At 40.8% G+C, this 25,427-nt stretch overlaps 1 protein-coding gene across 1 annotated transcript in view; it reads left to right on the top strand.

Moving 5' to 3' along the window:
• Window positions 1-9,862: 9,862 nt before the first annotated feature.
• The window catches only part of RSPO3 (R-spondin 3), an 84,361-nt gene continuing 68,796 nt past the window's right edge, over window positions 9,863-25,427 (top strand). The window contains exon 1 of the mRNA XM_017533329.1: window positions 9,863-10,471. Coding sequence (XP_017388818.1) covers window positions 10,375-10,471 — 97 coding nt within the window. The 5' untranslated portion in view covers window positions 9,863-10,374. The remainder of the gene's footprint in view (window positions 10,472-25,427) is intronic.

Below are 25,427 nucleotides of genomic sequence, written 5' to 3'. Positions count from 1 at the left end.
TACAGTCCTCACTCACAGGTACGAATAATAGCAGCAGTTTAAAAATGGTTAATTTTAAAAAGAAAGTGAGTAAAAATAAACTATATGCAGTTTGCCCCACGTCCTTGCTTTAGATAATCTATACTCACCCTCTTTAGTGCATGTTCTGGGTAATTTTCTTCTTCCCTATCTCATGCCAAACATCAGGTGAATTTATGTCATTGTTTTGAGAACAATTTGTGTATAATATTTTATGTGATCTCCTCTTATGTTTAGAAGATCGCCATAAGGTATCAAATTTAGATTTTTCTTCATGCTTCATAAAACTATCTCCAGAAAACTAAGTTCATCCTTTTACTAAGTTCATTCTTAGCACACTCACACCACTCCTTTGGCTGCTGCTTTTTCTTGAGGCTTCTGCTTCTGCGCTCACTTTTCTACCTCCCTTAGTTACTCGGTGTCCTTATCAGACCCAGGCTCCCTCATACGCACATTTCATAATGCCCCTAAACAGGTCAGACCCTCTCTCCTTGCCAAATTTCAGGGATATGTTCAGAAGAAAACAATCTAATAAAAGTAATTCACCCATTCTTAACTTTCTTGAGAATGTTTGCATTTAAAATAAATTTCTAATTGTGATTATTTCAAGTAGTATACATAATGATGTGAATAATTTTAACAATGCTAACAAATAAATAGCGGGAAAATACAAATATACATGAACAGTGAAAGCAAGCTATACATACAAATACAATTATTTGGAGGAGAAATCCTCGAGGCATTAGCTGTCCATTAGAAACCAGGCTGTCCTTGAATATCTATTATACCATGTGCCTTAGTTCATTTGGGCACCACAACAAAATACCTTAGACTGAGTAATTTATGGAACAACATAAATGTAATTGTTACAGTTCTGGAGGCTGGGAAGTCCAAGATCAAGGTGTCAGTAGGGTCATTGCCTACTGAGAGCTTGCTCCCTCTTCGAAGATGGCACCTTCTTGCTGTGTTTTCACATGGGGTAATGGGCAAAGGGAGATCCCTGGAGCCACTTTTATAAGGGCATGAATCCAATTTATGAGAGTAGAGCCTTCATGACTTCCCCAAGAACCCTACCTCTGAATACAATCACATTAGAGATTAAGTTTCAATATACAAATTTGGGGGAGTGCACATTGAAACCATAGTACCACATATCCCACATATCTTTTAAAAAAGACAAAAGATGCCATATTGTATATAATTTACAATGCTACTTTAATAAAGTATTGATTCTTATGGTCACAAATGGTGAAAATTCACCAAAAACTCATGAAAACCCAATATATCCTTCCTAACTAAATCAGAAAATTGAGTCACAGTGAGGAAGTAAATCCATTAGTTAAATTGCCTTCTTTCCTAAGCACTTAAGGTAAATCTATGTTTTGGGGCAAAATGATTGTACCTCATGTCATTAAATCTTAGAATTATGGAATTTAATGAGATAGTGTTTCATGTTTTTATGTACTAAAATGATAAGTTCTGCTGCCAATTTTAATAGACAAAAGGAAGGCCTCTTGGCAAGGAGGCATTTTCACAGGGATTCTTTTCAATGAGAAGCTGTCTATATTATATTCATAAACCTTAAGTAATACTATCCTAGCTCTTAAGACAAGAGAAAAAGGAAGGAAATAGCAGGCTGAAGAAAAACACTTGTGACTTTTCCCAAGATGAGAACATTGCAAAGATTTTTCTCTATGAGTTCCAAACCATAATTGCTTCTTATTTATGTACCCAAAGCTGAAAATTTGTCCCAGCAATGGCCTGGACCTTTGTACTGCTTTGATATTGTGAGACTTCAAGTCTAGAATTAAAACTCAATCCAGAGAAAGAACTAACCTAGAACCAGAAACTCTGTGTAGGTGGTCAGATAGGGTATATGGTAAACCTCAGTTTTGCTTTCTTATTTTAATTGGGTATCAACTTTCTGACTGGTCAAAGAGCACCAGACTTGGCTTTATACAGAGGTTAATAACCTGCTCATTAGCTCTGGGGTGGATTTAAAATAGCCTACAATTCTTTGCAGTTCCTTCTATCAAAAGATAAAATCTATTGGGTAAATTCTGGAATCTAGACTGGTCTTTAAACTTGCTTTGGCCAATAAAATGCAACAGAAGTGACACTTGTAGGACTTCCAAAGGGCCTTGCAGCTTCCTCTATCACACTTCAGGAACCCAGAGAGCTCCATGCTCTGGGGATGAAATACCTGGGAAGACAGGCCTGCTATCTCTACCATATCAGCTGACCTGACAGCTGGATATGGTACATGAGAGACCCTAGGGGAGACCAGTAGGAGAACCAGTCAACCTACAAAATTGTGAGCAGCCACAAATAGTTGAAAGTTTAAGCCATTAAGTTTAGAAGTGGTTCGTTATACAACAATACATAACTGATACAGGTTCCCTGGAAAAAAAGTCCTTTGTTCTCCTCTATTTTCTTGCAGAATACTTCTCAGTGAGTCAATCTTATCTACAAATATAGAATACCACCTGCCAAATTGGAAAAATATCAACATCACCAGTCACCAGAGCTTTTTCATAGTGGCTTGAAATCCCCCACACCTGTGACATACCCTACAAGCCACAGTGAAATCAAAATATGTTTCTGGGAAGAAAAGATTAAATGGAGAGAAGAGAAGGAGAGAAGGGTGGAGCTAAACCAGCCCTTTATCACTAGTAAGCAAGGATTAGATTTTAGAATAAGGAACTTCTAGGGTGGGGAGAGCTGGAAAGCAGAAGAGATGAGCTCAGCAGGGGACTTTTGATAAGGGTGGGTGCACAAAACACTGTCTGGGAAGAACAGGTTCCAAAGGAATACTAGAAAGTATGGAGAGTGCTTGGACATGGAGCTGGGGCAAGAGAATGGGAACAGCCGGACATTTACAAAGGCCAACCCTCATTTCTTTGGTAGTTACTCTAAACACTCTCAAACATTTGTGGAAATAGGAGAAATGAAATGTCATCTTTCTCACATGAGAGGAATCTGCCCACATTCTCACTACAGTAAATCGGTCAAATCATTAACCCACACAAACCCCCACACAGGTATCAGCCATGAAGAACACTCCCACAGGATCAGCACTGAGCCACAAGGAATTACTGGAGGAGGAGGAGGAGGAGGAGGTCTAATGCCGCCCTTGGAGTCTGGCTGCCTCCCTAGCAAGAATGTAGCCAACCATGACCACTGACCTCCTCAAAGCAATGCAGAAAAGGAGCTTTCTCCCCCCCCACTCCGAATCAGGGCCAGTCTAAAGCAAAAGAAGGGATCCTTCCTATCCCCATTAAGATTCACCATCGGCCTGGAGCGGTGGCTCACACCTGTATTCTCAGCACTTTGGGAGGCCAAGGCGGGCAGATCACATGGTCAGGAGATCGCAACCATCCTGGCCAACGTGGTAAAGCCCTGTCTCTACTAAAATACAAAAAATTAGCCAGGTGTGGTGGCACACACCTGTAGTCCCAGCTACTCGGGAGGCTGAGGCAGGGGAATCACTTAAACCTGGGAGGTGGAGGCTGCAGTGAGCCAAGATTATGCCACTGTACTCCAGCCTGGTGACAGAGTAAGACTCTGTCTCAAATTAAAAAAAAAAAAAAATTAAAGAAAAAAAAAAGATTCACTATCAGTCCTTTAAAAGTTGCATATCTTAGACAAGGAATGTATCCCTTTCCTCACCACCATCACCCCCTACTCCAAGTATTGTTCCTCTTCCCGTCCCCACAACACGTGCAGAGCCCTTACGGCACAGCACTTACCACATGGAGGGTGGTCTTAGTGGTTTACGCGCCTGCCTCCCTCACTGAGGGTATTCACTTTAAGGGCAGGGCCCTAGTGTCCCTAGTTTTGTATCACTTGGGCCTAGCATGGTGCTTGCCACATGCTCAGTGAGTGCTGAAATAAAAGTAGTCAGATGGCCAAAAGTGGCAGCAGCACCAGCAGTAACAAATATAAACCAGAAATGATAGTATGTATACAAGTGGAGAGAGGTTTTCCTTCTGCTTTGTTTATGAAGATGGCAGCTTTGAAGACGTATTTTCTAAAGTTTGCTGCTGGATATGTCCTTAGGTGACATTATATATCAGTTTATTTCTGTCATAAACCATAGCATTGCTTTTCAACTGAGCACCAATACAACACCTAATGTAATTCCTTCATTATTCTTGCCTTAAAGGCCATGCACAAAACCCTGCTTCAGTGTCTGGTTTGGAGTTACCCATGGTAGGCACCATCAGCAAATATTCATGGGATGAGTGCATGGCACATTGACGTTAGCAGCCATCTTCCACTATGCTTTCCAATAAAGTACCCCTACTCACTGTGGATAGTATGAGACTCATTTTGGACCTAGCAGGAAAAAATAACTAAAAAATGATTTCATCAAACCATGCTTTAAAACTAGTGTCAGTTTTTGCTGCTGCTGTTTCTTGACTGCCTTGCTCTTTCTTTTCCTGTGACATCTTGTTTCTGATTGCCCGGGTATAATTTTGAACATGAACTCTGTCTTGCTCTTTGCCATTCTGATTCTAGTTATTCATGCTGATTTAGCCCATGACCTTGCTCTGATGTTTGTTGTGTGCCCACTTCCTCACTTTATAAGCGTTCCTGGCTTATAACATACCTTGATCCTCTCCCTTCATCCAACTTAGTTTTAATCAGAGTACATTCCTGTGGAAAGCCAGGACTACATAGAAAGAAGAGCACTGGCATTAGATCAGACAACCTGGTTACAAGTCCAAGCGCTGACACTTCTGTGTCACTTAGGGACTCAACAAGAATTTTTGAAAGACACTTTTAAAAAATGGCTATTTTCTATACTGCAAGACAGGGTTGAAGAAACCAAGAAGAGATGTCGAGGCACCAAGGAACTAAGAAGAGAAGGAAGCCATTTCTACCCCTAAGCCTGAGGAGTCAGGGAGGTTAAGTAGTGATACTGAAACCTACTTGAGTGCCAGAGCCACAGAAAAAGGACTGCATGGCAGGGCTATGGGCTCCTGAAGGATATGGGAAACGAGACCAAAGCAGGGAAAGAGTAGCATCACTTTTCCTCCCCACGATCTGATCACCCACAGGTACCCCCACCGAGGCCTGAACTCAACCAAAAAACGGGAAATGAGCTCCGGTGATTTAGTTTATGGAAGTCAACTTCTTGAGGAACAGGGAGGGCAGAGAAAATAGATTTTGGGGAAAGATGAAATATCCAGAACATGATCTTATAAGCTTAAGCAAGTGACCTTATCTTTCTGGATTCAGTTGTCTCATCTATGAGACAATCTTTTGAGGCAGTTTTGAGATAATACATGTAAAAGTAACTGCAAAAATTGCTCACTGATATTATTCCTCATCTAACACTCTACATCTTATACTTTTATGTCTTTGATAGTCACCCTTCAGCCTAAATCTGTGACCACAACCACTCAACCTTCACTGTTGACCTTCAGAAGAGGTTCCCAGGATGAAGGGTACATGGATATAAATCCTCATCCAAAGACGTGAATAGGAAAAATAAAACGTGACTTTTATTTCCAACTTTTTATTCCAAAAAAGAAAGTAATAACACAACATTTAAAAAAGGCACTTAGTGAGATCCACATTCCTCCCTTATCTGTGATTCCCGCAAACAGGTCTAAATGAGTGCTATCTCTATGAGATGCGGAGTCCTTTTCCCTACTCTCTGTAGGACTCTGCCCAGAATCTCGGATTTATAATTTGTTCTTTCTTGTTGTCCCAAAGTCTACAGACATCTAGACAGATTGAACTCTTCCTGAATTTATCTTTGCTGGGCCAGAGTCATCTAGGATTCTTGTAATAGGTTAGGCATTTCCAGAAAATCAACAAGTTTGAAAGCATATTTCTAAATCTGGGCCTATTCAATTAAACACAATTCTGTAAGTAAATGCTGTGATGTCACACAACTAGAAATAGCTCTGACATTTGCAATTACAAGTCTGTCTTTCTTTCTTAGAAATAGTTCCATTATTATCAGAGCTGAAAGGGACTTTGGAAATGGTTTAGTTGAATTTCCTCGTTTTTCAGATGAAGAAACCTGACACACAACAATATAAGTCACAACAAGGACTCACCTTGATCCCCAAACTCCCAATCTAGTGCCCTCTTACTACAACATACACCCTCTTTGCATTAAAGCTCTATGATCATGCAAAATTTTCTGAGCTGTTAACTTCTTTATATTGAGTTCTATTGGATATTCACATTTTAAGTGAGCCCGGCAATCAACTGATTTGTGAAAGAAGTTTTAAGCATGGGCATACCAGATGATGCCTGCCACAATTACATAAATGTCCCATAACTTCATCTGGGAAGAAGAACATTCTTTCTTGTTGACAGAAAGTAATCCATCATGGATCTTGATTTTCTCATTTTCTTAATGCTATGCAACAATATAACCACTTTTTAAATTGCTACAATAATTCTGTCTCCTTTCTTTCTCTCTCTAAAAATAGTAGTTTTCCTTCATCTACTAATTTCAATGGTGTTTAAATGCTGCTGCCCGCTCTGTATTTCAGGGATGACTTCTAGCTGCATCAGTTACACACGCCTCTGTTTGACTTACTGACTCAGATGCCTCCCAATCTGAGCAACTGGAGAGCTGCGCATTTTCAGAATCTGCATATTCGCTCTGTGGTTTAATGACTGATGTCAGCCCCAAACTTTGCCAAACATCTCTCATCACTATTAGTTATATCCCTTTCCAAACTATTGGGCTTGCTCTCTCTTTCTGGAGCACACCCCCTTTCACATATTTGCAGTATGGATTCAACAATATGACAATCATTTTCTTTCCTTAAAATGCCACTGCTGCAATGGATAAAAATAACTTGTTACTGTTGTCACTGCCTGGTTGGAATAAGTGGAAGGAGAGATGAGAAGCTGCAGTAACTAGTCTGGATATGGTTAGCCTCCTATCTTTGTTCAAAACTATTCTGTTCTCCAGGACCAAGTCTCCCAGTCTCCTGGTTATCCAAAACTCCCTAGAACTGATGTGTTTTGGAGAAAAATAAGCAAACCTCTATGCCGACCTCTATGCCGAGCCTATGCTTTTTAACTTTCTTTAGGCTTGAGCTCTGAAATTCACTGGCAGCCACAGGCTTCTGTGAGTGTTGTTTTCTTGCCTGAAGGAGGAAAAAAAAGGTACTATGTTGCAGAAAATATGCCATGGCATGCTTTCCATAAGCTTCTAAGACAGTGAGGGAATGTAAAACTCAGCCAGGCAAGTAAACACACATTTAATACTACAGTAATATGGATCAGGAAAAAGTTATTCTAAAGCACAGCATCAAGAGAGAAAGAATACTCTCCCCATATATTTAATGTTTTCCTTATGTTTCCTCTGAGCAGAGCCTATTCCTTAACAAGCTTTTCCTTCCCACTGCATCTAGCACTTCTTTCCTGGGATGGCTCAAGAACTGTAGCTTCTCATTGGGTTTGTTTATTTACTTACACCGCCATTCCTGTTCTCATCCAAACTAACATATGTCTGCACAACCCACAGTGAAAAGTAAATGTCTTTCTTCATGTTTATTTCCCTGAAGTTGTTCATCAAATTGCTTTTTCACATCCCTTTTGCAATCTCATCTCATCCAGCTCAAGTATCCCGGATTAGAAAGGCTGTCTCTGGAGTCCTTTTCAAAGGGAGCCTCCCATAGTCTTTAAATCCCCCATGTTTTATGGTGCAGATATTCAGGATTTGAGGTATTAAGCAAGAAGGAAAGCAAAGCAGATGGGGACAGGCACAGTAAAATAGAGTGGCTTCTTCTGTGGATAATCATTACTGGAATTGTCCTGTTATCCATAACTCTGCTGGTTCAAAGTGATAAACTCAGTCATTTATAACTAGACATTTTGCAACACATAAAGGGTGGAAAGGCTGTGTGGGGGGGGGCCGGGGGGAGCGCACACATGTGCATACAATGTACAGAAAAAGTTCCACCACTGAAAGAGAGATGTTGTAAATGAACTCTTCAAAAGAAGGCAAAAATCGTAATCTCGTTGGGGGTGTTGCCTTCCTCATAATATCAAACCTAAAGAAAACTATGCCTACTTTCAAAATTCCAACACAAGAGTGCAAAATAATAAAGGGTATTTAATTAAAGAATTGACATCAAAAGGCCATCTCTCAGATTCTAATTTTTAGCATCTTGAAAATAATGCATATTTCAAGTTCCCTTCCTTTTGCATCCAAGCCACTTTACCTCCTCTATCCTACTTTTGGGATGTATAACAAATACACCACTGAAGTACTCCAGAGACACAATTCGTAGCATCACAAACTTACAAAATGCTCTAATTTATGTACATTTATCTAATTTACATAAATTGAAGGCAATCCAATAATAGGGATTACAAATGGAGGAGAGAGAAGTACAAGTGTCATTTGTTTCCCTGCAAGGCTTTAGCAATTTACTTAGACTGAATTATTTGAGCACAAAAATTAGCAAGGCACCTATGAATCAAGGACTCTTTCAAAGTGACCTCCCAGAAGTTTGCTGCTGTGTTAACCTGTAGTGCTAGTGTAGTCCTTCAGATATTCTGTTAAATATAATACACAGGACAGGCTTATGTTAAAATCACTTGAGGCTTGTGACTTTCAACTAAATACTTCTTCAATTAACTACTGAAAGTTCGTCATCTACTGCCACCGGAGAGAAGAGGTGGAAAGCTCACTGTTACTAACAACAGCCAGGGTGTACACCACTCAGGGATGCCGGACCTGTTCTCCCACCCCTGGGTGGGCCAGGGAGTCTTACTCTCTGCCGCCTTGGGCCTCCACTTGCTCTGGGAAGATAAGAAAGAGGTGGACCTTCCTCCTCCTTCCCTAAGACTGGGGAAAATCTTTCCACATCTTATTCTCACTCTTCCAGATGAGAGCTCAAAATGTACAACAGATCCTCTCAAGAACACTGGGAGACCGAGGGTGGGAGAGAAAGCTCCAAGCGAGGTCGAGCAGACTACAGAGGGAATTGTCTGAGGGGGAAGGAATCTTCCAGAGCCACAGAAAAGGCTTGGTTTGGAAGAAAGCCGTAGCACAACTGCATTTCCAATGGGAAGGTCCTAAGCGCACACACTTCTGGGTCCTCCCGGCTCAGAGCAGGTAAACCTCAGAGTAGCAGATCGGCAGCACCCACAGGGTTTCCTCCCGACCACCAGCCTGGCGACCAACTGCAACCACTTTTATTAAAAGAAAGAAAGGGAGAAAGGCAACAGAGGAGAAAGTCAGGAAAGCCGGGAAGAAGTCAGCAGCCAGAAACTTTCCAGCGATCTGCCAAGGAGGAGAGGGGAGAGCTGCCCTGGGACCAGTAGTTGCGAGCCGGCGCTGGGGGTGGGGTGGGGGCACAGGGGCGCACGGCCACCGACAGCCGGGTGCACCTAGCTTGAGGCCGCGGAGAGGAGCCAGACTTGGATGGGTGGGGGTCTTCGCTCTCAACACTGCCTGCCAGACCCAGGGCGCCCAAGTCTCCCCGCCGGAGCTGCCCTTCTGAGGGGCTCTTCACACGCACTGCTTTCCCCATTCTCCCGGCTCGGGTTCTCCCGCCGTCACTGCAGTGTCCAGAGATGCTCCGCAGTAGACCCGGGACCCCTTAGGCGCCTCTTCCCGTCCCTCTGCCAAATCGCAACGCCTGTACTTTTCCAGCTCCCTCTTTCCCACTTGAAATTGAAAGTTATTGAGGTCGCTCAGGGTTGTTGCTCCAGCAGTTTCCTTCCCCGCCCCCGAGCTCCCCCCGCCCCCCACAGCCATCCCCCCTCCCCCTCTCTGCCCTCCTCCCCCTCCCCCCTCCCTGCCCTCCTCCTCCTCCCCTATGGGGTGCTCCCGGGAGCCCAGCCCAACACTGGAGCGTCTCCTGCTCGCGCACTCCAGAAGCAGCTCGGGGTCTCTCAACCGCCCCTTGGCCATGGCCGCAGTGCCGACAGCGCCCGCTCCCCTGCTCTCCCGGGGCCCCAGCCGCTGCCGCCGCAGCCGCCGCAGTTTCTGAGCCCAAGGGGCCGCCGCTGCCGCCGCCGCCGCTCGCCCGTCCGGATCCCGCCTGCGGCAGCTGCCGCACAACATGCTACCTGCGGCCGCCCCGGCGGCTCCTGGAACTCCGGTTCGCGGCGATGCCAGCCACCCCAGCGAAGCCGCCGCAGTTCAGTGCTTGGATAATTTGAAAGTACAATAGTTGGTTTCCCTGTCCACCCTCCCCGCTTCGCTTGCCATCACAGCACGCCTATCGGATGTGAGAGGAGAAGTCCCGCTGCTCGGGAACTCTCTATATACGCCTAACACCTACATATACTTTTAAAAACATTAAATATAATTAACAATCAAAAGAAAAAGGAGAAAAGGAAGGGAAGCATTACTGGGTTACTATGCACTTGCGACTGATTTCTTGTTTTTTTATCATTTTGAACTTTATGGAATACATCGGCAGCCAAAACGCCTCCCGGGGAAGGCGCCAGCGAAGAAGTAAGTGCAGGGTTTTTTATGCGTTTGCTCCGTCCCGCCGCGTTCACCTGTCGGGTCTCTGCCTGTCCGGAACCGGCTCCCAAAGGCGGTGGTCCTTCCGCCCCGCGCCCTGCGCCTCGCGGAGGAGATGCCGGTTCGGGCTCTAGGGGTATGGACGGCGTCTTTCACGCCTGCCGGTCCGCGCCCCTGCCTTCCGCAGCATCCCAGCCGGTGCGGGGGACGGGCGGACGCGGCGCTAAGGTGGCTCCCGCCCCCTGGTAAGTTCAGGTTCGCTGGAAAGTTCGGTCCTGGGTTAGACTTGCACCCGGGATTTGTGCTTTCCTTTTGAGAATGGGACAGGGGCACCCAGCCCTAGGCAGTTGGGACGCCCAGACACAGGATGCCCCTGAAACTGAGTAAATGCCGGGAGAGGCGCGGTTGCGGCACCCTCTCACCTCGCGCCTCCGCCTCGCGCGGGGAGACCTCCGCTGGGCCCTTAGGCTGCACTCCTAATAGCCGCGCGCCCGCTACCCGGCCAGAAGGCCAGGGAGCCAGCGCCTGCGCGGCCGCATCCCCGACACGCACCAGCGGAGCCAAAGGGCGCGCGAGGCGCTGGGGGTTCGCGTGTCTGCGCGTTTGCAGAGCTGCCCGACGTCCCACGCCCGAGGGGTGAAGACAGCAGCACCCCAACTGTGGGAGCCGTAGGTGCAGAGTTTCCAGGTTTTCTCTTGGCTGTCACACGTGAGTGTACCATCTCTGGCCCTTTCAAGTGTGTCCCCTGAGACACACACGTACGGAAGATGGGGTTTTCCCCTAAAGATTCGCCTCCTCTCTGCACTTAATGCTGTTATTTGGAAGGTTGGATTGTGATGGCTTCTTAAGACCGTGCCCTAGCTGGGGTTAAGCGGATACTACCAGGACAGCCACAACCCGAGCTGCTCTGTCTGAAAGGTGGAATCTTCCCGAGATGAAGGGACAGCTGCGAAGGTGTCACCTCTCCTCGGTACAGGATAGCCTGGCGCGCTCGCTGCTCTAGTGTCTGTGTTCCCACCGGGAGTCCCTTCGCAGACAGCAGAGAAGGGGCGACCCTGGCTCTCGTTGGGGGCGCTGGTAGGGAGAGGGAGGAGTAAACCTCTCTTGGAGCTCGCGAGGGCAGGGAGCGATGCTGCTGCTCTGGCCCCTCGCACTTCCGCGGCGTGCAGCCCGCGGCCAGCGGCCCCACCTGGTTCTCCAAGCGGATCCCTCTCCCAGTGTCCCGCCTGGGAAGCCTTTCGGGCCAGGCGTCGGAGCAGCGAGGAGGACACAACACGGGCTTGTGTGAGATGGAAATTTAATAATCGCTTCTCTGCTGCTGTTTGTCCCTGCCCTGCCCCTGGGCATGAGGGTCCCCTGAAAGCTCCCTTTGTGTTGCTGGCCTCCGCCAGACAAGGTTTGATTCACCTGAAAATTGCCTTTAAAAAAGGTGGCAGGGCCAGAGCGACAGGGGCCCTGGCCCGGTTTCACCGCCTTTAGGATCGCCTAGCAGGGGGCAGGAGAACCCAAACTAAATATCTCAGGGCATCCGATTTATTATTCTTGGCCTCCAAATGGTGTGTACTCTGGTAACTCCCCACCCACTCTTTCGTTCAGGCCTGGACGCGGAAGGGGCGGCCTGGGGTTCAGCGGTGTCCTCGCGCCTGGAGGTCCCCGCCTCCTCTTCTTCCAGGGTCTGGCCTGGGCAATTGATTATCGGGCTCCGTGGGCACAGGAAGGCCGGGCTGAAGCGAACCCCACTCTGCTTTCCATCCGCTTTTCCAGCCGGTGCCCAGAGCCCGCTCCTTCCTTTACCCCCACAGAGGATCCCGGGGCTGGGAACCACACACTTGTCCAGGCAGGACAGGGTACTGAGTGTCAGAGGCGTCTCGCTTCGCAGCGTTGGGACCCCTGGTTATGAAGGAAGACACAGGAAAGAAAGCTCGCGGTCCATTTAATCCCACCTCCCCCATCGAGGACCACGGCGCAGGAAGCTGTCCCCGGGCGCTGCCTCAAGGCTTGGGGGAGCTGTGGGATGGTGCACCTCTGGGTTAGGCCAGAGAGGAGTCAAAAGGCAAACTGCTTTTCCATTGCCTTAATCTTCTCAAGGCCAAGTCAAAGGCGACCTCTGTTTGGGTTGCGGGGATAAAAGGGGATGGGTGGATTTGGGTTGCAATTCCAATTATTCTGTGGGAGTGGGACTGGGAGACAGCTCCTGCAGCGATGCTCTTGCTCCGCACTTTGTGTCTGCATTTGCAGCTTGGTTCGCTGGTGCAATCCTGGGAGAAGGGCGACCCCTTGCGTCCTCAGAGGAGACAGACTAGACTTTTGGCAGGTGCAGTATGACTTAATGAGGAAGGCGTGGAGGGTAGAGAGGTCTTCTTTAAATGCCCAGAAACTCAAGGTCAAACTGCGTGTGCACAAACTCATATATAGCTTTTGTTTGGAAATCTCTGGGGGGGGGGGTCGGAAACGAATAAAAGGACTCAATTCACAGCTCCTGTTTCTCTAGTAAGGATTAGGAAAAGGTTTTAAAATGAAAACATGTAGTGGTTAAACGTGTTTTCGAAAAAACCCTGTCTTTCCTAATTTTGTTCTTCAAGAGACAATTAAGTGAGTATTTAAGGAATATTCTGGCCTGTAGATAAATAGTTTCAATTTCCTAAACTTAAAATCATCAGTGAAGACACGACAGGTAGAAAATTAAGGTGTTAAAAACTGTTTTAGAAAAATTTTAATGGTCTCTCTTGATTGTTTTGGTAGGAAAGTTTTTTGTAAACAAGAACATTCATTTGCAGTGTTAAATATTGTAATGTTTAAAGAAACATGCCTTATCCTCAGAAATAGCAAATAAATCCACAACAGTATTATCCTGTTTCCCTAAAACAACTGTAATCCCATTTGCCTCTACTCTGATATAAACTAGTGATTCTAGTTATTACACACTAGTCTTTCTTCTCATAAAGGAAACAGTATTTTAAAACAAGAGGCTTGCACTTTAAAATATCTATTTAGTGATGGGTGAATAAATACACGATACATTTTTATCTATTTGAATTGCTATACAGCTCCTAAAAATGACTCAACCTGTGAATTCCAGATTGTGTGCCGATAACATTAAGAAGCAATTTTTCCATAATGATAGCCACAGTGTCTTAGTGGGGCATTACATTTTTGCTTCCATTAGTCACTTGGGCCCTGAAATAACCACTGAAATGTAGAGGTAGGTACTTTCTATCTTACAAAGAAAAGACCTGAGAAAAAGAGGCTTAGTAACCTACATAATGCCATACATCTAGAAAGTGGAACTTGTCTCCTGCCATGAATCTCACAGTTATGTACACTTTTATTCTATATTCTGGTCATAGAGAACATATCAGGTTTATTAAGTAATAAATTAGATGGTATGCAGACCATCATTCATTCAATAGGTTTAGGGAATAAACTGTTCTCCTTGACTGGAAATGTTTGAACTGATATTATTATTTATTATGCAATGGTGATCAATGTCAAAGAATGAAATACCTAATAATAAAGCTTCCTAAATGGAATATAATATTATTTGATTATCTAGAAAATACTGTAGGATTATATTATGCCAGAAGGTTATTGTTAGAAACATCAGATGGCATTTAGTATCCTTTTTATTTGATGCCATCTAGTAACTGACTTTTAATTGTTCAGATTCTAGATAAATACAAGTTTTTAAAAGTCATTATATGCATAATAATTTAAAAGCACCCATTGCACAATCTCTAAAACTTTGCAAGTCCTTCACAAAGAAGTCTAGAGAACGAGAGAAAAAATACAAAGGAAATAATGTTAACGGTAATAAAATATAAACAGACTATTGGAATGTACTGGTCATTGCTCATGACATTGTTTCAGATGCTGAACCATGCTTTGAAATTATGATACACTCTTTGTGATTATATGGTGTATCCTTGAAAATAACAAGTTAACTGATAAAATAGAAAAAAATCTTTAATTCTATTATACATTTTGTAGTATTAATTTCAAATGAAAGTTTTGTTTGGATGTTGACTACAATACATCTTTCTCACTTGTCTACATTTGTCACCAATCTACCTTATTTTTGAGAGTAACAGTGTTTCAGAGATAGAGACATGAATAGAATTTGTTGAAAAAAGTATATTCTTTGACATGTCATGGAATAGCTGTATAAATCAAGGCAAATGCAAATTTATACCCAGTAATGGTAACATGTAAATGCAAGGAAAAACATCTTTGTGAATTCAAATTTCATCATTACATTATCAGGGTTGTTTCTCAAAATATCCCATGGTGGTACTATTTTAATTCTCTGTTTATTACTTTAATAGAAGGAATTAACAAGAACATTAGAAGTGGTAATTTTAAAATACTGTCATTTTAGTCCCAAGTTACTCAAGTAATGAGAATATAAGAATGAGTATGAAACTGATTTAACATTGTTATTTCAACATTCCTTTAAGCATGAAATATGAAGAGTATTTGAACTTGTAAGTAGATAAGCTTTACTAAATCATTTCTCCATTAAATAATTCCCTGGTATTTAATATTGTACAAATTAGGTCCCCAGAAAGCAATGAATGGAAATTACAATGTGCAGTAAAATTTTATTTTCAAGTTATGAGAAAACCCTTGCTACATTGCTACAAAATGAATGTATTAGTCATCTGATAATTTTAGATGATTTGAATCTGGACAGAGATATCCAGATTGCTACTAAATATTTAAAATATTTTCTAGTTAAATGGTTAATCATTTTTTAGTTGCAATAATTCCCTTGAACCCTGTGCAATGTTGACACAGTACTATGTAGAGTTGTCAGAGCCCTATGTAGAGTTAAGACCAAAAATACCTCTGCAACTATAAAAATGAACTATCAAAAAATAAAACTATTCTTGATATACTGATTTACCAAATTGTATTTCCCCATTATCTCCATCCAAATGTTTTATATTGGACATTATCTTGATCTCTCTCTTCCTACTTCTTCATTGTTCATTCACACATCCCATCCCCACCCGAAAAAAATTATTTTCCAAGTAATGAATTCTTGAAATGCCATCAGAGTGGATATTGTGTTTCATGAAATGTAAGAAAGAACTTTGGTTACCATTAGGAAAACATCATTAAGTTTTGAGAACATGGTAAGGATCATGCAAGACAGTTTGTTGAAATTATGCATTTGACTTGGTTAGGACTATTTCTTGTAACAGTGCATTCTGTGATGGGATTTTTTTTTTTTTTTTTTTTTAGAATGAGAATTTGAAAAATTGTTACATCGTAAATTGCATAGATTATTTTTGGCTTGGCCTTTGATCTTAAGAGAAAACGTAGATTGCTTTCTTAATTAGATATTTTTCTCAGGGTTTCACATGATTGAATTATCTTAAATTTATATCTGTTTGACAATCTAGCAAATTTGAAATGCTTTGCAGCAATACCGTAACAAAATACATGAGGGATAGTATATGTATCTGTAAAAGGTGCTAGCCATCTTTTCTGTTTACCCAATTCTGCCCATCAGGTCTTTCCATTTAGGAATATTATTGGCATTCTGGTTAAAGTAGTCATCCACAAATACTGAAAAGAACGGAGTGTTCCATTCTCAAAGATTGTGGGGGTGCTGAGAATGGTAAATATCTAAATATCATCGATTTCTATGAATCCTATTTTCTGCTCTAAAGAATCAGTAACATGGCACTTTTAAGCAAAACACCTGAATTCTTTTCACATTTAAACTGTTAGAATAATTTTCAGGTTTTATTTTTTAAAAACAGGGTTGCAGGTGCCTCTTATCTGATAAGAGAATTTCTGCTTTATTTGTAATCTTGGCAAGGGACCTAGGTGCTATCTGTTGTAGCTAAAATGTTTTTTGAAATTTTTTAGAGAAAATTCATTGGTACTAAAGAATATGATTGTTCAATAAAATCAATATTTAATTACTTTTAGCTGTCCTTACGTTTTATGCAAGCATCTAATCTATTCTTCAAAACACCACCTTATTAACATTTCATCTGACCCTTAGAATTTAATGAATTGCAAACATCATAAGCTTGTGGTAGTCTGAGACCTGAGAAGGAAGGCTCCTCGGTGCATGTTGAGAAAAGGTAGAGTGAGAAGTTGAAGACCTGGGTTCTAGATCCAGCATTGCTGCTAACGCCCGAATAACCCAAGAAAGTCCTTTTACCACACCAGGCTGAAGTTCTTCATCTGGAAAATGAGGAGGTTGATCAAAAACTTCGATCTCAGTGACCCCTATAGTCTCTTCAACATTTAATCTTTTGATACACAAATATAAGTCACAACTGGGGAGTTAAATAATAACTTACTTGTCTTCTTTCAAATAAATTTAACAGCTAAAGCTTAAGAGTAAACACAAACATAAATATTCATTTATTATAAGTAAATTCATCACATACAGGTTAATTGATGAGTAGTAACTGATCAAAGTGGAGAATTAATTAATTATTATATATCCCATCATTCACATCTTTTATTGTCCAAAAACCATAGTCACAGCAACAATTAGCATACTCAGTCTATAGCAGGGTCCAAGGTCTTGTCCTTAGTCTCAGGTTTAGGGAGCTGGATCAGAATACTGACTCAAGGGTCACTTCAGAGCTTCCCTAGCAGGGCGAGTTTTCAGAGGCGGCCGGTAACGATGAGGAAGAGATGATTTACAGTAGTCCAAGTTTAAGAAGATAAGGCCCTATGCTACAACAGTGAATGATTGCACAAGAGAGTATCTACAGCAGATAATTTCCTTTGATCAAACCAGTAGTTCTTGGCAGTTAATTGGATATGAAAGGGAAAGAGATGGAGGCCGATATTTGGCAATGAGCTTTGGAGTATAAGGACTCGGGTCTGGGTGAATGGAAAAATGATGGAGACAAAAAGAAAAAAAAAAAAAGAAAAGTAGGAGAAGCAGGTCTTGTTGGAAATCTGTTTCTCTTTTAGGAGGCAGTAGGAAATTTAGAAACTCAAAACTTGAAACACCTGGGATTAGAGTAGCAGGGCTGAACACAAGTACTTTAGAGTCAGTCACATAAAATGATGTTTATTATTTTATGCTCTCCTACTGATATGGGGGTGTAAAAAGATGTGTGCTGTGCTGACATTGAGACTCACTCTTCTTGGTAATATCAACATAAGATTAATTACATTAAGGCACCTTGTCTGTTTTAAGTAGTTTAATATATCATTTTCAACTGTAGTTTTTTATGGTTTTTATAATACTCTCTGTGTTACATAAGAGGATGGTCACCGGTATCATGAGCTATAGTTGTTAGCTGCCAAATCTTGCAGCTGAAAATTGTGCTTAGAAGTCTTATTACCTGTGGAACTTTGCCACAGAGCATAAGGAGACCTGAAAAACTATGATAAATCAGGAAAGGCAAGTTTCCATAGGGTGTAAAAATAAAATTTTGAGCAATTGAATTTGGGTCCGGTATTGGTTCATAACAGTAAATTGTTCTACTTTTAAGTAGATTTCTCTACAAAGTGTGCTCTCTTAATAGAAGAGAACCTCAGGAAAGGATACAACTTGAAAGAATCCAGTCCTTGAAAGACACACAGCGTGGGGATCACTTCTACAACATCCTCACTGAGTAATCGTGGAGCCTCAGTAACAGCCAAACTCCTAAGCTCTCTCCCTTTTTTTCTCCTATTTTTAGGGCTTCTGTATCAGAAGCAGTTTATTCTCCTAGCCTTCTTCTGAGCACTTGGCATGGGCATGGGATCAGATCTAGTTACCTTTAAACATCTTTCTAAAATGAACACACAGTAATGCAATGTGCTATATTCACTCGCAAAAATTGTCCTTAGAAAACTAGCTGGTAAGCATATTTATAATTATACCCCAATACAAAGCACATTCCTGAGAGTAAGTGGTAAAGCAGCCCCCATTTTATAACCACATAATACAAACCACTACCGCACAATATAAAATAACAGAATTTGTGAGCTGCTTATTTTAGAACACTGTTTTCTTAACATATGCTCAATAAGTTGGTAAGAAAATGAGCAGTCCTTTCTCATTGTTTTGTTCCCCTATTCTACAAAGAGACAAAGGTAAGAACACTGTCATCTCAACAAAGGCTGTCATATAAGCAAAGGAAATATCAATCACATTTTGCCAACAAGAAATAATATGCCAAAGTATGTGTAAACGCCACATGGCAAACAACAGCTTTTTAGCTCTCAGAGCCATTATTATATTTATATATATAAATATATATATATCTTATCTTAATATGCATCTGTGCTTATTAAAGTATTATGATAATAATTATTACTCAATAGATCCCATGTTGTAATCACTAGTAAATGCCAGATTCTTTGCTTGATGCTCTTGCAAAAATTATTTCACTTGATCTTCATACATACCTATAAGGAATGTGCCAATAGTCTCACTTTAGCTGATCACTCAAGGAAGTGGGGTGGACCTCAGATTCCAGTCTAGTCTTGACTCCGAAGTCAAGATCCTTCTTTAATTCATCACCCCATCTTAACTATTAGGATTGGAGGCAATCATGGGTGCATTTTCTAAATTCCACCTCACTTTTCCTTTCTCTTACTCTCTCTTCTTTCCTCCTTCTCTCCTCCTCCTCATTTAACAAACCGTAAGTCTTTTTTTCAAACATTTACTCTAAAGTTTGCTTCTGGTATTCAAATATCCTCTTCTACAACGCTTTCTTTTCTTTATCCTTTGTCCTCTATTTCCTTAAACCTGTCTTATTGATGGCTTTTAAACATCAAAATTTGCTAAATTTTCTTCATTAAAAGCAATAGGATTGCACAGTTTATATGAAAGACTCTATGATTATTATTTCCATCTATGGTGTACGTAACCAAGAAAAGATTAACATATGCATGAGGATGTGGGCAAAGTCTATAATTTTGCAGTTAAAAATCAGAATCCGGCTGGGCGCAGTGGCTCATGCCTATAATCCCAGGACTTTGGGAGGCCGAGGGGGTAGATCACAAGGTCAAGAGATTGAGATCAGCCTGATCAACATGGTGAAACCCTGTCTCTACCAAAAATACAATAGTTAGCTAGGTGTGGTGGCCCATGCCTTTAATCCCAGCTGCTGAGGGTGCTGAGGCAGGAGAATCACTTGAACCTGCAAGTCTGAGGTTGCTGTGAACCGAGATGGCACCACTGCACTCCACCCAGGTGACAGATTAAGACTCTGTCTCAAAAAAAAAAAAAAAAAAACTGAATCCTTCTATGTAATTTACAACCACAATAGATATTTTACTGGCTACTTTTTGTTATCCAGAAAAAGTTATCTTTATGGCACTTCATAAAGTCTGTTATTTATATTACTTTTACATGAGCATTAACACTAACCTCCACTCTGAATTCTTGCTTTATGGGTTTTGGTACAATGATTTTCAGCCCTGAGTTCACATTAGAATCTCCTGGGGATCTTTTAAAAAGATACTAATGCCCAGACTTCACCCTAGAACAAATGGAACAATCTTTGGGGATGGGACCTGAATATCCATATTTTTTAAGTAGTTCTGGTGATTCTAACATGCAGCCAAGACTAAGAAATATTGTTAAGACCCTGAATGCAAGAATGACTATTGCAGCTAAGCAACCACTGAAAACCATGCCAGCTTTGGGAAGGCTAGATGTGTGTGAAGTGTGATTAGAAATGAGATGGATGTCGTTTGAACAAACAGTAGTGTAAAACATAAAGTAATCTGACATTATTGATCAATACCCTACTGACCTGTATTGTTGATTAGTAGAGTATTGTTAAACTTGTAGCACTGGCTGGTACAGGCAAGACTGTCTGATAGAAAATTATCTCAGTCAAAAGAACAGAGAACAAAATGTACACAGTAGGACACACTAGAGAATGTAACAGATTCTGGCTTCATAGAATAAGAACACAGCTACTAGGAGAGGTACATTCCATGGGTGAGTGTGTTTGCTGCCGAGCTATACTGTGCAGAGGAGGGAATAAGTTGGGCAGTTGTAGAAGATGGGCATTAGCCATACTCAACTTTTTTTTTAAAGCTACTTAATAATAAACAACTGTTTTAAATTTCTTACTAGATGATTGGTAATGTGCCCTAGAGTCCTTATTTTTAGGGAAAACTTAATGGTTAGGAAATGCCTAACGAGAAATAAATGTCGTTTTCTTTTATAGCTTCTACAATTCCTGACTCACTTTAGATTGACTACTGGTGATCGGTAAAACTACTATAAATAGTGCAGTTTTAACTCTACCTTAATGGATTCAGTTTTGCAGTGGGTCATTTATTCATGAACTTATCATTTATACTTCACTCCTAATGTGCTCTTCTTTGGGTAGTTATCTCTATTAAATCTTGTTTATGAGTCTTTTTTAGTCCATGAAGGATTTTCAAATCTTGCCATAAACTGGAGAAAGCTCCATGTAAAAGTGAGGTGGAAGTCTGGGCTTCCTGACAGACTTAATTCTGCTAGTTAAGGGGGCTCTTTGGGATAATACGGGTTTCAGTGAGTCTCTAGGCCAAATCCCAATAACCGCAATTGCCAAAAGTAATTAGACTGAAAAAAGCCAGGCTCTTTGGGAGGAAGGTCATCACAGTGAGCTTTAGCCATTGCTCCATCGTCAGACCTAGTTACTTGTCCCTAAGGATGGGGAGCAATCATGAGTTCCAGAGAGTAGGAAATATACCAGAAAACAATGCTTTTCCACTAATTTGTTTTCTCAACAGGTTATTTACCCTAAGCATGCAAGAGATGGAAATACGTCATCAGTATGTGCACGGCTTATGTCATTATCCTCATAAACCACCTTGTCTGCCTGTGTGAATGTACATGCCCACATAGAGGATTCTTGCTTGATCACTGCAAGTTCTCCTCCCTTCCTGAGTAGATCAAAAGAACTCAAGGAATTTAATCTAAGTTCATTTTTAAAAAGGTGTCTGACTAGCATGGAAATGGAAGAAAGGAATTCTTATAAACATCCTTAGGTCAACTTAAGTATTACATTATTGAAGTAACATCTGGCAACAAGAAAACGGTAGTACATTATATCAGGCCAGCAGTTCTAAAATCTCTGGAGCTAGAACAAATTTATGATTTCTTGTATTGAAAACAATTCACTTTAGAAACATGATGCTGTAACTATTTATGTAGAAATTATCAACAAGTAATTGGTGCTATAATTTTAAGCTTTTAATATTTGAGAAATTAAAAGATTGTTAAACCTTTGCCTAAGAAAATATTCAAGTAGCACAAATGCATTCTTGCTTAATAGCCAAAGTAAAAGTTTGCCTTTGAAACCATTGGCTGAGATACCCAGAGAAGATACTCTTATCACTTCATATGATGGATCTTTAATTGAACAAAGATACTGTCCTTATAATGGTAAGTTGCAAATTCAAAGACACTGTCCTTATAATGGTAAGTCTTTATGGTTCAGAATGACTTCAGTATATTTCAATACTCATTTCAACTTAGATTACCAGTTCTCTGTTTAAATATGTGAATGAGTGATATTGATTATTTTAAATCTACAAACAGGAAGTCAAACTCCATTTCTGGCTAGCTTTCTCTGGCAACTGGAAATCTCTAGGTATCATTTGGCAGGCAAATAAACCCTGTCCTTGCACACTGGGCACACCTAATAGTTATAATGACCTGATTGTCACTATGACCAATATAGTGGAACATATGTTTGGTTTTCTTTAGTCTTATATTGACAGCAAGATAACCAAATAATAGAAGAATCCTAATTTTTGAAACACTTAGCAGCAAAACTTTTCTGTTGTGTTTCCTTGTACCACTTGTCAGGTAGTTTCTGCCATAAAATACAAAAGTTATAAACAAATACTGCTTGGCCACAAACTGAGGACATACTGAGAAGCTAATTTTGTTTTTCAATTTATGATGAGTTTTTTTGATCTAGAGTCTAAAAAGTCCCTCATCACATGTTGGTAACAAGGAACAAGGTCCAAACATGGTATCCTTAGCCCCTCTGACTTGAATTCACACACTCTCATTTCATGCCATCCTCAGTATGGTAACTCTCAGCCCCCTCCTTAAAGACTGAATATAATTCAAAAGAGCCAGCCTCTCTTTTGGATAGCACATTTCTAAGATATCCAGCCAACTTTCCAATTCTGTCCAGAGTTTGATGTAGATCCGAGCTTTTAACATAGATCAGTGTGATTTCCTTGGAGGCCAATTAGGCTTGCAGTATCACATAGATGCATACTTGGCCCTAGTATAATCAATAACATTTGCTATCATAGCCAGCCTGTGTTTTTAAACCTGTGGGCATTGTGTGACCATACTCCAAAGTTTAGTTTCTAATAGAATAAGGAAGAGTTGCAGCAAGAGAAGCTCCAAACTATTTCATGCTATAACTACCATCTTCAGTATCCATGTGGACTTTCCGTTGACATTCCAGGAATTCATTTTAAACTGTTTGCCTCTGAACTTAGTATGTACTCTAAGGAGAGCTTACAATCCCAGAAACCTTTTTGTAATAGTTTTTAGCCAGACTACTTAATTCACAAGCTGTTGGGCTGAAGTGCTATAGTTCATCACATAAGAACACATTCAAATGAAAATTGCCAAGATTTTCCAGTGTAGGATATTTTCGTCATCCTTCCTAACTCAAACACTTCCTCATCTACTCTCCAAATTCTAAACCACTACTAAGATGAGTTGAACAGTCTTAATTTTAGAATCTTCCAAAGGAAAAATAAAGACACAGACAGCCGAGTTAATTTATAAAACCGTGCTGCATTTATCTTGGCATTTTTCTTGGCAGATTTCAGTTCTCCCCAACTAACTCTTATGCTGACTACTTAGCAACTCAGAGGAGGAACAAGTCATTTCTATGTATTAAGCACCTTGAGAACCATTGCACAGAGTAAGTTTGGTGTGTTTCTTCACACTTCTTGTACAAATTTCTTTCCTCATAGACAATTTATTTACCAGGTCTCTGAAACCTAAATAACCCCTTTACTTTAAACCTGAAGCAAATGGAGAGTCATTTTTACAAGAGCAATAAACTAAAGCGGCTGCTCAAATACTTTACTTGAATTGCTCTGTGCTCTGAAGTACCTTTTTGTTAATACAAACCCTTCATGTTCTAGCAGGAAGACCCCTGAAATTCTAGGATTGTTTAAAATTATATAACCAGGAATCTCCCCTCTCCCCCAGCACCAGCCCCCAATCCTGGAAGTATGCCAGCAATTTTGCAGGATTCATCTGGACAACTGTTCTGATATAAATATTTATAAAACTCCTTTCCATTAGAGATTAAACGAAGTTTAAGTAACTGTTCTTAAATGATAGATCTTAGTAGTGTTTGCAACAGCAGGTCTGATGCTATCTGATGCATAAATTCGGATACCGTATACTAGAGAAAAGGCTAAATAAAGGAAAAAGAATCAAGAGAGGAATTAGTATGAACTGTATGTAATTTGAACTACAAAATATTATTTTAAGTTATCACTATACAGATGACTTTTTTTTTTAATGTGCACAGGATACAAGGGAAATGAGTTCATTTAAATTGAAAAATAGTAAAAACTGGCTACTGGTACTTTAATGGCATTAAAAAAGGTGGGGGCAATTACAAATTGTATCATCATGCCAGTTCAAATGCAATTCTTGGATAGTTCTCCAAATTCTCATCAAAATGAAGTAGCATATCTGAGATCTGATCTGATGTAAGCTCTGGTATCCATATTATTATTCAAGAACTACTAAAAAGGATAACGGCTGAGCTCAAAGCCTTATATCAAATATCATTTATTAAAACAGGGCAGCACCCTAGGCCTCAAGTGGTGAAAGCAAACCAGTGTTCCCTTTCTGAGCTTTCCTGTTCGTACAGCATTTTCACGTGTTTATTATATACTAGGGGACTACACAGCTAAGCAATTAAAAATCTCAGAAACTTCATCGACTGGATTTCAAATTAATGCTATAGCATTAATTTGATGCTTGACTAGGAAAGGCATATGTCTTTTAGACTAGTTAATGTTTCCTACTTCCCTTGATGATTTAAGGCCTACATTAAGATATAAAAACCCATGAATCTTAATTTCATTTCTTTGTTGAAAAGTCACAATATGAGATTTCTTCTTAATATCTAGAGTTTTTTTCTTCATTACAGACATGGGACTTTTTAAATTTTAAGATTTTTGTGAAAAATCATTTTAGAAAAAGCTCAGTGTAAATAATGTTAAAACATATGCAATGGAATTTTACTCCTTTTTGTTTTGCCTCAAACATAATGGCAGTCATTCACTGCTAAGTTTCCAGTTGAATCCTACTTGAATACTGTATTTGCTATGAATGAGCAAGAAAATAATAAAAAGGGATTTATAGAATATGAAATATATACTTTATAAACTTAATTGTAAGAGAATCATCTCTCTCTAATTACCTTCTTAGAATCTAGATGTTCTCGATTTGACTGTAGTGAAAAAAATCCCACCTTAGGAGGCAGGCACATTGTTTAATTTGTATACTGCTCTATAATTTAGACAAATCATTTAGTCTGTGATTTGATTGCATCCACTATTCCAGTGAATTCATAATCTTTCATTTATGTGAAAGCAGAAAGCCGATCTTGAAGTCCATCCCTCCAACACTAAGATCAATGAGCTTTTCCTTTTCATTTTTGTAGTATGCTCTAACCTTAGATAGCTGTCCGTCAAAATGTCTAGAATGCTGAGTTAGGGCCTGAATTCAAAACTTGAAGTTTATTTTTGCATGTTTATGAAATCTTTAGACCATATTTTTTTAAAGCTAACAAGGCAGGCCGGGCACAGTGGCTCACGCCTGTAATCCCAGTACTTTGGGAGGCCGAGGCAGGTGGATCACGAGGTCAAGCGATCGAGACCATCCTGGTCAAATGGTGAAACCCCGTCTCTACTAAAAATACAAAAAATCAGCTGGGCATGGTGGCACATGCCTGTAATCCCAGCT

The sequence above is a fragment of the Cebus imitator genome, unplaced genomic scaffold, assembly GCF_001604975.1.
Source record: "Cebus imitator isolate Cc_AM_T3 unplaced genomic scaffold, Cebus_imitator-1.0 Scaffold81, whole genome shotgun sequence".
NCBI classification, from domain to species: domain Eukaryota; kingdom Metazoa; phylum Chordata; class Mammalia; order Primates; family Cebidae; genus Cebus; species Cebus imitator.
This window is presented reverse-complemented; position numbering and strand designations above follow the sequence as displayed.